The sequence below is a fragment of the Natator depressus genome, chromosome 2 (assembly GCF_965152275.1).
Source record: "Natator depressus isolate rNatDep1 chromosome 2, rNatDep2.hap1, whole genome shotgun sequence".
Taxonomy (NCBI): Eukaryota; Metazoa; Chordata; order Testudines; family Cheloniidae; genus Natator; species Natator depressus.
Window position 1 is genome coordinate 205,563,458 of NC_134235.1, and position 12,161 is coordinate 205,575,618.

The following is a 12,161-nucleotide window of genomic DNA, read 5'->3' on the forward strand; positions in this document are numbered from 1 at the left end:
TGAAAGCAGGTTTTTAAAAAGGCTTTTTAAAAATAATGAAATCATAGGAGCAATCAGAGGGGTACGAAGGGAAGGGAGAAGATAAAACTGAGGAGGCAATATACAGGAATTCACAGCTTTTTTCCTCCCTTCTTAAAAAAAAATTGCATATGAATTTGATATTCATGAGCCTGAGAGACTAACAACACTAACTAGAGCTAGATATCAAGTGGGCAGCTATTTTCCCCATTCAGCTCTGATGCACTTGAAGCCTGATGATCAAAAGTAGCAGAGAATGCAATTCATACCAGACCCTCCCTATGCCTCCCAGAGACCAATATCCAATGTTCACCACAGTTCTGGGTTAAAGAAAAAATCACCAGTGGAGGACAGAAGTGATGGCAATAGAAGAGGAAGGCAGAAGACACAAAAAAGCAGCGGAGAGTAAGTGGATGTGAAGAGAGGTGAAAATTGGTTAGAGATCAGCTTAATCCCTGCAGTACAAGAATTTATATCCATTTCAATCCAAAACTGCTGCTTTTTTTTTTAAACAGTTATAAAAGTGGATATTCTTGTTATCTGTATAGATGAGATGTAAAATTGAGGTGTGTGTGACCTTCAAGCCTTTAAAGATGCCATGACACTTTTCACAAGAGGAGAGTGGCTGGCTTCTGTTTTCCAGTTTCCAACATGGATAACTATGTTCTGTCTACATAACATTTCCCTGACACTAGGGGTATGTCTACACTACAAAATTAGGTCGAATTTATAGAAGTCGGTTTTTTAGAAATCGGTTTTATATATTCGAGTGTGTGTGTCCCCACAGAAAATGCTCTGAGTGCATTAAGTGCATTCACTCGGCGGAGCGCATCCACAATACCGAGGCTAGCGTCGACTTCCGGAGCGTTGCACTGTGGGTAGCTATCCCACAGTTCCCACAGTCTCCGCTGCCCATTGGAATTCTGGGTTGAGATCCCAATGCCTGATGGGGCTAAAACATTGTCGCGGGTGGTTCTGGGTACATGTCGTCAGGCCCCCGTTCCCTCCCTCCCTCCGTGAAAGCAAGGGCAGACAATCGTTTCGCGCCTTTTTTCCTGGGTTACCCGTGCAGACGCCATACCACGGCAAGCATGGAGCCCGCTCAGCTCACCATCACCGTATGTCTCCTGGGTGCTGGCAGACGCGGTACTGCATTGCTACACAGCAGCAGCAACCCCTTGCCTTGTGGCAGCAGACGGTACAGTAGGACTGGTAGCCGTCATCGTCATGTCTGAGGTGCTCCTGGTCGCCTGTGTGAGGTCGATCAGGAGCGCCTGGGCAGACATGGGCTCAGGGACTAAATTTGGAGTGACTTGATCAAGTCATTCTCTTTAGTCCTGCAGTCAGTCCATACTGATTGCTAGCAGTCCTATTGCATCATCTTCTGTCGGGCAGGCAAGAGATGAGGATTGCTAGCAGTCCTATTGTACCATCTTCTGCCGAGCAGCCATGAGATGTGGATGGCATGCAGTCCTTCTGCACTGTCTGCTGCCAGCCAAAGATGTAAAAGATAGATGGAGTGTATCAAAACAAGAAATAGACCAGATTTGTTTTGTACTCATTTGCAAACCCCCCCGCAACCCCCGTCTAGGGGACTCATTCCTCTAGGTCACACTGCAGTCACTCACAGAGAAGGTGCAGCGAGGTAAATCTAGCCATGTATCAATCAGAGGCCAGACCAACCTGCTTGTTCCAATAAGAACAATAACTTAGGTGCACCATTTCTTATTGGAACCCTCGGTGAAGTCCTGCCTGAAATACTCCTTGATGTAAATCCACCCCCTTTGTTGATTTTAGCTCCCTGTAAGCCAACCCTGTAAGCCCTGTCGTCAGTCGCCCCTCCCTGCGTCAGAGCAACAGCAGACAATCGTGCATCTGAGTTGAGAGTGCTGTCCAGAGCAGTCACAATGGAGCACTCTGGGATAGCTCCCGGAGGCCAATACCGTCGAATTGTGTCCACAGTACCCCAAATTCGACCCGGCAAGGCCGATTTAAGCGCTAATCCACTTGTCAGGGGTGGAGTAATGAAATCGATTTTAAGAGCCCTTTAAGTCGAAATAAAGGGCTTCGTCGTGTGGACGGGTGCAGGCTTACATCGATTTAACGCTGCTAAATTCGACCTAAAGTCCTAGTGTAGACCAGGGCTAGGTTTCAATAGGATATGGCATTCTTCTTCACATCCTACCCTAAATTGCTTTGTAGTGTTGCTCTGTTAAACAGCTCCAACATTTTACCTATAAAACAACTGCATTATGATAGGGAGTGAAGGGGACTCTAAAGTGAAATTTTAATCACTAGTGCAAATGCTTACTGCAGTCATGATTTACACCAGTGCAGCTAATCAGTAGTTAGAGTCCCAGTATTGATAAGGCCTGTATCTAAATACACTTGCATATAATGTTACAGCCTAGTCCAGCTCCCAATAACTTCAAGACAGATTTAGGGAAGAATTAGGTCCATAGTTTGCAACCCGTTTGTACGTTACTTTGGGATCTTTCTGCATGAAAGCCACTTCATAAATGTAAGCTCATTGTCAAAGGCGTTACCCATGTGGAAATGTGCATCTTTATGTGTAGCATCCTGGATTCTAAACACACTCGATAGCATATTCAAATAATCCAATTTTCCATCACCAGCTGCTGGTTTCACAAAGTTTCTCTAGCATGTGATTTTCCTTACTTTTAGTTGTAGCCGTATTCTGTCCAAAAAGAATCTCCAACAATTTTCTCTGGTGTCAATCAGACCCAGGCTTCGGACTTCATTCCTAATTCCTCTAATAATGCCATCCATATCTTCATTGCTGAATAGATCTGGAACTTCTCCTGCATAACAGCATAAGGGGGATGGGGGCAGGGGAGAGAAGAAATCAGAAAAGTCCTAAAAAGCAAGAGTCCAAACTATTAACTAAAGTATGTTTTATATGATCTAGCAGCAGGGACTACCTTCTTGTCCTGTCTGTACAGACCCTAGCACAATGGGCTACTGGTCCATGACTGGGGATCCTAGGTGCTATGGGAATAAACAACAACAGCTAGTGCTACCCAGACATTTTTATCGAAAGAGAGAATTTTCTCTCAAGTGAAAAAAATTCTGTGTTTTACTTCTACAAACCATGAAGTACATTTATGGGTGTCCTGTCCTCTAAAACAGTAGCTCTCAACTTTTTCCAGACAGTTACCCCATGTTACAAGTGAAAAAGAATTTCAGGACTCCGCTCAACCTATAAAGAATGGGATGCTGGTCATAACCTGCCCTCGTCCTGTTTGTGACCTCCAAATTCAGAATCCGTACCCCAAAATATTAACAGAGCCTGATTCTCCTCTCTCTTACACTGGCAAAATCAGAATAAATGCATTTAAATCAGTGGAATTACACCAGTGTAAAATGACATCAGCGAAGAGAAGAATCAGGGGCATGAAGTCTACAATCTATGAATTACATGACCTTGTTATTAGCCTTCTCAAGGGGGCACTGATTCCTTAAGCAAACTAGGTATAATACTCAAGTTGGCTGGGTTTAAAATGGCTCCTTCTGAAGGATTCCCCCTGCAAACATCTCAAAGACAAATAATCTCTCTCTAAAGTTCACTGAAACCACAGATCGTTTGTCATTGGGGAAGATCTTTCAAGAAATGTGTTGGTCTAATCACCTGATGCCAACAAGTCATTAATCAGCACAAGAAAGCGCTCATCTGCAACATGGGCATCTGTCAGCAAAACCACAGTGGGCATGCTCTTGGCTCCAGTCTTGATGTACAAATTGGCAAGATCTACCTGTAAGGAAAAGAGGCAATCATTCATGGTTTGTTAAAGTGTTGATACAGTGGGGGGAAAGGCATGAAATGAATGTAATTGACAGCAATGCCTCGTTGCCTTTACAATTTATTTCCAGCTTTTTAGCTTGCCACATTGCATCCAAAGGGAAAAAAGCAGGTTATCTCCAGTTTTTGACATCTGATGACAAGAACAGTGGCTTTGACATGACCAAGTGGTGGTGATGAAAACAGGTTGCTAATCAATAAAAATTACCTCCTAATATAGTGAAAACTGATATTGTAACACCTCTGCCAAGTAACTCCCTCTCAAGAACAGTTTTAATTATGCTAATAATATCTAGGCATCACACAGAAAAGCCAGCTTAATCTTTTTGATTGGTTTTCTTATTGTATCTGTTGTACGCAGAATGCAAAGGGTTTTTTGTTTGTTTGTTTTGCTAGGAAGAGCATTGAAGGATTTCGCTGAGAGAGGAATGGGATGTTATTGTTGTTATTTGTATTGCGATAGCACCTAGGAGCCCCAGTTATGGATCTGGATCACATTGGGCTAAGCATTGTACAAATATGGAACAAATAATTTAGAAAAAGAGAAGACATCACCTACATCTGAATTTGATTTCTTTTGTGATATAGATGATATACCATGCCAGTTGATATGCTCAGCCCACCATGTGGTCCAGTGGTAGGGAGATCTTCTGGCTCTGACAGGGATCAGCAAGTTCCTCTCCCCTCCTCAATCGTTTAGGGCAAAAGTTCATCTGCTGCTACATCTTAGGCTATGTCTACACTGCCACACAGCCCAAACTGTGAACTGCAGTTTACACCAAAATGCTACGCTGTAACTCCCCCTGTGTGGATGCTGCAGGCGTGAACTAAGGTTCCTAGTTCATCTTAACATCGTCGTCATCGAACAGGATGTCAACTAGGAACCTTTTGGTTTCCTCCCACGCTGTCCACATGAAGGAATCACAGCACAGCACTTTGGGGCAAACTACCATTCACTCCCCGGTAGTGTGAACTGCAGGGCAGTGTAGAAAAGCCCCAAGTCTTCACTTGAAGCCATTGTCCTCCAATTCTGACATCACAATTAATTGTAGAAATGATCAGGAAGACTAGCAGGAGATGACGACTTCAGGATACAAGGATTATTTCACACAAAAACTGAATACAAAGAAACAAATGGCTCTATACTTGAAATCATTCCTAGCTAGAATGCTTCATCGGGGGAAGGGATAGCTCAGTAGTTTGACAATTGGCCTGCTAAACCCAGGGTTGTGAGTTCAATCCTTGAGGGGGCCATTTGGGATCTGGGGCAAAAATTGGGGATTTGTCCTGCTTTGAGCAGGGGGTTGGACTAGATGACCTCCTGACGTCCCTTCCAACGCTGGTATTCTATGATTCTATGATAAGGTGGCAACAGTAGCTCAGTGAGGTCCGAATTCTGCCATTACAAACTCCATGCAATCCCCTTAACTTCCAGGTGGTTTTAAATTAATATTCTTCAAGTAGGGAAGAAAAGCAGCATAAATACATACACTCTTGCCATTCACTATAGGCAAAATCCCCTGCCTTTTCTATTATCAGTTTCTATGGATGGGAAGTAGAGCAGAACCATATGCAGTGTGTTTTCAGCCTTCGTGTTGGTGCTGGGAAGGATGGCTTGGGGGAGAAGTGTGCACTGGAGCATATTTTACTGTTGTACCTCCCCTTTGCACTTAGTAGCCAATGAAGCATATGCTCTGGTGGCTTGATCCTGGTCCAAACTGGCAGATAATTTTCTATTGGGGCCATAATGCACCAGCCAGGGTCATACACAGACCCTCATCTAGCACTCTGGCCACTAGGTTTGGAATCTTCACTTGCTGCTCCACAAGGAATGTGGGGGTAAAGAAATTCTATATAACCTCTTCCCCTATTAGTGCACATAGGAGTCAATCCCCAAGGTCCTCAACAATCCAGCCCTATCCAGCAAATCACTTAAGCACAGGCTTAACTTTAAGTATATGAGTAGCTCCACTAATTTAAATGGCACACATGTAACAAAGGACAGAATTTTGCCCTGTTTTATTCCACTTAATGAGCTTACAACTGATCACCAAAAACTAATAACAAAGGGGATAATTGTAAGTACCATAGTTTTTACCCAGATCGTTGAAGCTTAGAAAATAGCTACCTTTGGGGCAGGGGAGGAATTTCCACAGGATTTAAGGGAAACTACCAAAATACTGTAAAATATGTAAATAGACAAAAGTACCCTTCCACCTATGATTTCTCTGTTGAGCTAAAGAAAATTTTAAAAGCACAGCTGAAAACCATAGGAACCACAAGTTTTGTTCCAGAAAGAAGAGCTGTGAAAATAACTGATTTTTCAATTCACTAGCCAATGAAAAAACAACCACCAAACACAAAATTCATTTAGGTCGACCCAAAACAAAATTATTTTAATTTTTCAGAGAACTGAAAAAGTTGAAAAATATTGGTTTGAGCAAAATACTTAATGTCTTTTTCAGGTTTGGGGGTATTTTTAACCTTTTTTTAGTCTGAAAATTTTTGCCCAGCTCTAATCTCAAATTGTACTGCCCTTCCTGCACTCTTATCGTCATTATACAGGTTCCAAACAGCAACTTCTCAAAGTCACTAATTCTTAGGAGAATCAAACAATATCTATCGGTTTACCCTTAGGTCCTGGATCCCATAGCCTTTCTTCAGCATAATCTGGAACATGTCAAGGGAGCTGATGTATGCTGCCAGCCTAGATAAGCTTTGTTTTCCACTACCGCCTACTCCAATAAGAAGTGCATAACCCCGAGGGGATTCCAAGATACGACTAATGCGGCATCTGATGATGGAAAAATGAATACAATATAGAATACAAGGATCATATTAATTCAGTTTCTAATTTCCCTGGATATGTAATTTAAGGCTGTAACTATTTTTGTATTAGGGTGCTCCTGACCTCCATATACATGCTATCATCATTTCATCTTTCTATTGCCAACTTTCTCCAATATTTGGAAATCTTGATAGATAGATGAGATTAATCTTCCTTGCCCAAATAGCATAGATGCAGCACCATTCCTCAACCTGAGTTCACTGGATGTACAACCTTTAAGGTGACCTCTTGTTCAGCAACATTTTAAAGGCCTAATCAATGCCTACTGAAGTAAAAAGGCCTTCATTTAACTTCAACGGGCATAGATCAGGCATTTAAGAGCACATCAGGCATTTAGTACTAGGCGATCTGGACCACCAAGACAAAGGGATTACAGTAACTCCCCACTTAACGTCCTTTCGCTTAACTTTGTTTCAATCTTACGTCCCTGCTCCATTACCAGACATGTTCATATAAAGTTGTGCAATGCCCCCCATAATGTTGTTTGGCCACTTGCTTCTTCCATGCTGGCAGCCCCCCTATGCGCCTCCCCCCCCGCGCCTGCTGGCGGACCCCACGGATTAGTGCCCGCCTCCTGCCCGCAGCACTCAGCTCATTTGTGGTGTTCAGGAGGCAGAGGGGAGGTTGCACGCCACGTCCTTGCTCCTCCCCCCAGCCTCCTGAATGCCGCAAGACAGCTGATTGCTGCGGGCAGGAGGAGCAGGGGGAAGGTGCTGATCCACGGGGTCTGCCGGTGGGTGGGAGGTGCTGGGGGGAGGGGAGCACAGGGGAGCTGATGGGGGGGCTGACAGCCTGTTTAATACCTGTATTAAATTGCTTGTTTAAAATGTATATAATGCCTTTTGTCAGGCAAAAAAAGTTTCCCTGGAACCTAGCCCCCCCCCCATTTACATTAATTCTTATGGGGAAATTGGAGTCGCTCAACATTGTTTCGCTTAAAGTTGCATTTTTCAGGAACATAACTTCAACATTAAGTGAAGAGTCACTGTAACTAAATTTTGCTATAGAATCACTTCATGAAGACATGTTTGAAGATCAGCCTTCAATTTACACCTGGCATTTTTTGCTTACAGTTTAAAGAAAGAACTTGACTAGTCACCAAACATCCTAAGCCAAGGTGATATTAAACCAGACACCAAATTCTCAGCTGAAGTCAACGGAGCTGTGCCAGTTTACACCAGATGACAATTTGGCTCAGAATAACCACGATTAAGTTTCATGAGGATCTGTTAGAAGCACTGATCAAAATACTTCCAAGAGAAAACAGACATGTTATAAATAATAGTCTAGGTTGAGCTAGTAAAAGAAAAAAAAAGACAAAAAATTCATTATTTAAAAAAATCGTGAAAATTGTCGTCTTTTGAAATGTCAAGATTTCAGTCATCTAATTCCAGGGTTATTTCTGTTCAATATCACCATAACAGAGGTGTCTTAAGACACCTTGACCTTTTGCCTCAGTGAGAACCCTAGACATGGTGTGATAATTTAGACATTGTCATCACACCGGATCTTATCCCATTCCAGAAATCATTCCTGACATCTATTCTTGAGTGGAATCTTTTGAATTAAGCAGTAGAAGGGGATCTGTGTCTAATAGGGATACCTCCAGAAAGGAGAACAGCAAACCTGTTAAACCAAGACTGATACATTGAGCTCATGGGCAAAGCTATCCTTGTCAAGCCTCTACATTGATTGGATAATTGATTTGTAAGAGTAATAACAACAGGGAGGAAAGTTTTAGGGGATTTAGCTTCAAATGTACCTTTCAGGGGCTGCTGCTCTTGAGGTTCCCGAAGAAGCTCCATTACTTTGCCTGACACGCAGGGACGCTATTTGCTGTCTCTAGACTTTATCCGTGAGAAGTTAATGGGCTACCAACATTTCAAGAGAAGCCTTCGGCATTCTGATAATCACTTAAATCTCCCAATCACGAGAACTAAATCTACAGCCCTCAAGAAAAAAATCCATAGGATTATTTTTCTAATTTAAATTTCTGCTTGGGCAGATATTTCCATTTTAGAAGTTTTGTCTCCACAAACAATAGGAACTGCGTTAGTAAAACTAAGCTTTGTCAGCAGGGATCACTATAACTCCCTGAGAATCATAGCGTTGCACTTTAATTGCGAGACTGGGTATATTAAACAGAATCTAAATGGTGAAAAGTAGAAGCTATTTTGAGTCTGTGCACCACTGACTGCGCAGAATCCTTCCATTAGCTCCTGAAAACAGAAACACTGCTGCCTCTGTTGCTAGTGAACATAACTACTGCGGCTTAACTTGGATTTCAGAAACGGCATTGCAATGTTTTTGCCATGATGGATTCCAATATACAGTCCCATACAAAAAAAACAACAACAAGATGGATATAAGGTTGAGAGTACATATTAGTAACCTAAGGGTAAAACATATTACAGGTTGTTGTATTACAAACCAAGGAAATTCAGAGTTCAGATTCTGCTGACAAGAAATCTAGACAGGTTGAGGTATGGAAATGTGCAGTTAAGGCTCCCAAAAAACCCTAAGCTCTGCCCTGTAGTGACACCATACCATAATCATAGGATTTTAATATTTGTGATACCAGATTAGATTAGCCTGATTTTTAGAGACTCTTGATTTTTTTCATATTTCCACCCTCTCTTCCTTAAATAAAAGGCTGACACATACTAAATTTCTCAAAGGACCCATTTTTAAAATTATTTCAATGAATAAATTAATGGGTTTACTTGTAATTTCTCAGAAAAATCATTCTGTACTGAAAAGGTAAAACAAAGAGGTTGAATCTCTGCTTTACAGGTAAACTGGAACTCAACCTTAACTAGAGTCTTGACCTGCATTTCCATAATGGTATCAGTGATGTTCTCTTACCCTGAACACTGCTGGATGGTCTTCTCAATATAACCGTTTTATTAAAAATGCTGCTAACCTATAGTGTAAGTGCTTCTACTTACCAAAAGAGGCACTTAGCCAATAGTTCTCTGATAGCAGTATCTCCTCTAAACCTGACTGTATGGGCTTTGCATAAATAAGTCTTTAAATGGGGCTTTTTCAAAAAGTCTACTTACACATGCTGCATGGCATCCTCAAATAAAACTAAGTTCATAGAAGCATTAAGCTCATTGTAGCTTTCTAGCGTCTCTGTAAGTATCTTCCTCAGTATTTCCCACTCCTTGACAGGCATGTAGCGAGGGTCGGCTACCCCATTTGCAAAATGGCAATAAATGAGCGGGTGCTGGAGCAGAATGTGATCTTCCACACCCTAGCAAGTGGGGAGGAAAAAAAAATGACCAAAAACATAGGAAATGTCGTACATTTAATGGCTGGTCCAACCATGCAGCAAAAGCCCACAATACTGCCAAATAGATAGAGAGTTTGCTGGAAAGCTTCAACTTAAAGTTGATCAAAATTTTTAATTTTAAACTTTTTTTCTGACAATAAATCACCTTTCTTAATTTTTTTTTGCAGAAAATTTTCATGTTTTTCTAAATTTTCCAATTTTTCAACAATAAAATAAATGAAACCCTCCAAGCCCCAAAAAGATTTCTAATTTTTAGTCGTCCCCCCCAAAAAACTACCTGTTTTTCTTCTTCTCACTTCTTTTTCAGTGGCAAAATGTCAAGGGGGAAAAGCGTGTGTGTGTGTGTGTGTGTGCGCGTGCGTTTGTGGACCCAACGTGTCAAAAATGAAAAACGGGTTTGTTTGTTTGAAATTTGGGGGGCGGGGGGAGTTGGGTTTTTTTTGGCAAAAAATTTCAAGAAAAAACTCTTTCCCTCCCATGAAATACACATGCATTTTTTGACTAGCTCTATTTCAGATAGTTCCACAGACTTGTCTGGTAAAGAATGGATATATTTCAGAGTAACAAATGTTTTTGAAGAACCACAGCACTATATAGTTAATTCACACTTTGGTATAGGCACCAATATACCCATTTATTCAGAAAGAAACTACAGGCTTTAATATCCAGCTATCGTATCTTGCTGACATTTTGCTGCATTCCCAGAGGAATGTTATGCCATGCCTGATATAAAGGACAGCACCAGATACACATTTTGTTTGTTGTAAGTGCCATGTTAGACAAGGGGAGAGACAGTTGTAGAAAAGTTGAATGAAAGTGTTGTTAAATGAAAACAAAAAGTAAGAGGAAAAGGAATATTCCTTGTAACTGCATTGTAAATCAGACAAGAATTTAGCCCAGAAAATCTAATCTGAAACCATAACCTGTATTTATTTGCAAACCTTGTTTACTGTGTATCTAATTATTGTTTATTTTCTGTAAGATTGGCTTATATTTATGGTACTTGCAGATGACAAAACTATATGTTGTTATAACTAAGTGATCTAATACCCAAATAAATGCCGCAATTAAAAACTAAGTAATAAAGATCATTTTGTTTTGCACTAAATAGTTGCATACTTTTTGTTAAAATCAGTCAAACTATTGGAGGAAAACTCTAATGCAAAATAAAAAATTAGTCTCACAGGGAAAAAGCTACAAAAGGTATTAAATAAATATATTTTTATCACAGTTACGATAAAAAATACGGATCAAATAAACACCATCTTGTTACCTCAAATACACTCAACTACATGAAGATTCATGTCAGTGAGAAGGTCATTGCCTCCATTTTAAGGACAGCCTCAAGTGTTTGCTTAAAGTTGCTAACAACAGTGCAGCAGACACTTGAAAATCCTCACAGCTAATCACACTTGAGTGGTTAAGTCTATAGTCAAGAAGAAAATTATTACCATCTTTGCAGAGAACAGAATTAATGATATCAGACTGAAAAAGCCTTACTTATTATGGGCATTAGAAAGCTAGTACCCACTACCACATCAATCAGGTGCTTACTTTTCTTCGACAGAAACCCTGCTAGCAGATGACGTTAAAGGGAGTATGTTGAATCAGCACATTCACTGGCTGCAATTTCTTGTGCTACAGTATGGTACTTTTGTGGTGATTTATAGTTGCCGTAAACTTGACATATCCCTGAGCAACTTTAATTTAATCAACATTGCAGAATAAGATATTTCCAGTCTATGGCCTCACCTCAAAATACTTGTGTGCAGTGTCTATCAGCTTTTTATGAAAGAAATGACAGTCTTTTGGTTCCACCAGTTTATCTCCATAAACACGTGAAGACTCATGAAGCCAAAGACGAACAAGATCGTTTGGTTGCCTTAAACACTCAGGTGTAGCAAATAAAATTCCCTAAAAACAATACAATACAGCCACATTTTAAAAAATTCTGTCACTAAGCAGCAAAAGTGGCCGAACTCTAGAATGCCAGTCACCTTCTGCTCCTTTAGTTCCTAAAATATGAGTCACCTAATTTCCCTAAACTGCCTTTCCATGCTCATTACATTTTCTTTTTCTCAAAACTTGATTGTACTAATTGATATATATAATTTGTCTTTTGGACTGTAAATTCTTGAATCTGCATTCAAGTCCCTTTGCAGATTAGCAAGTGTTACAGT

General features: G+C 40.8%; 1 protein-coding gene across 1 annotated transcript in view; it reads right to left on the reverse strand.

Annotated features, from left to right (window-relative positions):
* DNAH11 (dynein axonemal heavy chain 11) overlaps positions 1-12,161 on the reverse strand; it is a 276,304-nt gene that overhangs the window by 115,548 nt on the left and 148,595 nt on the right. The window contains 5 exon segments of the mRNA XM_074945797.1: positions 2,698-2,840; positions 3,668-3,791; positions 6,470-6,632; positions 9,749-9,942; positions 11,734-11,895. Coding sequence (XP_074801898.1) covers positions 2,698-2,840; positions 3,668-3,791; positions 6,470-6,632; positions 9,749-9,942; positions 11,734-11,895 — 786 coding nt within the window.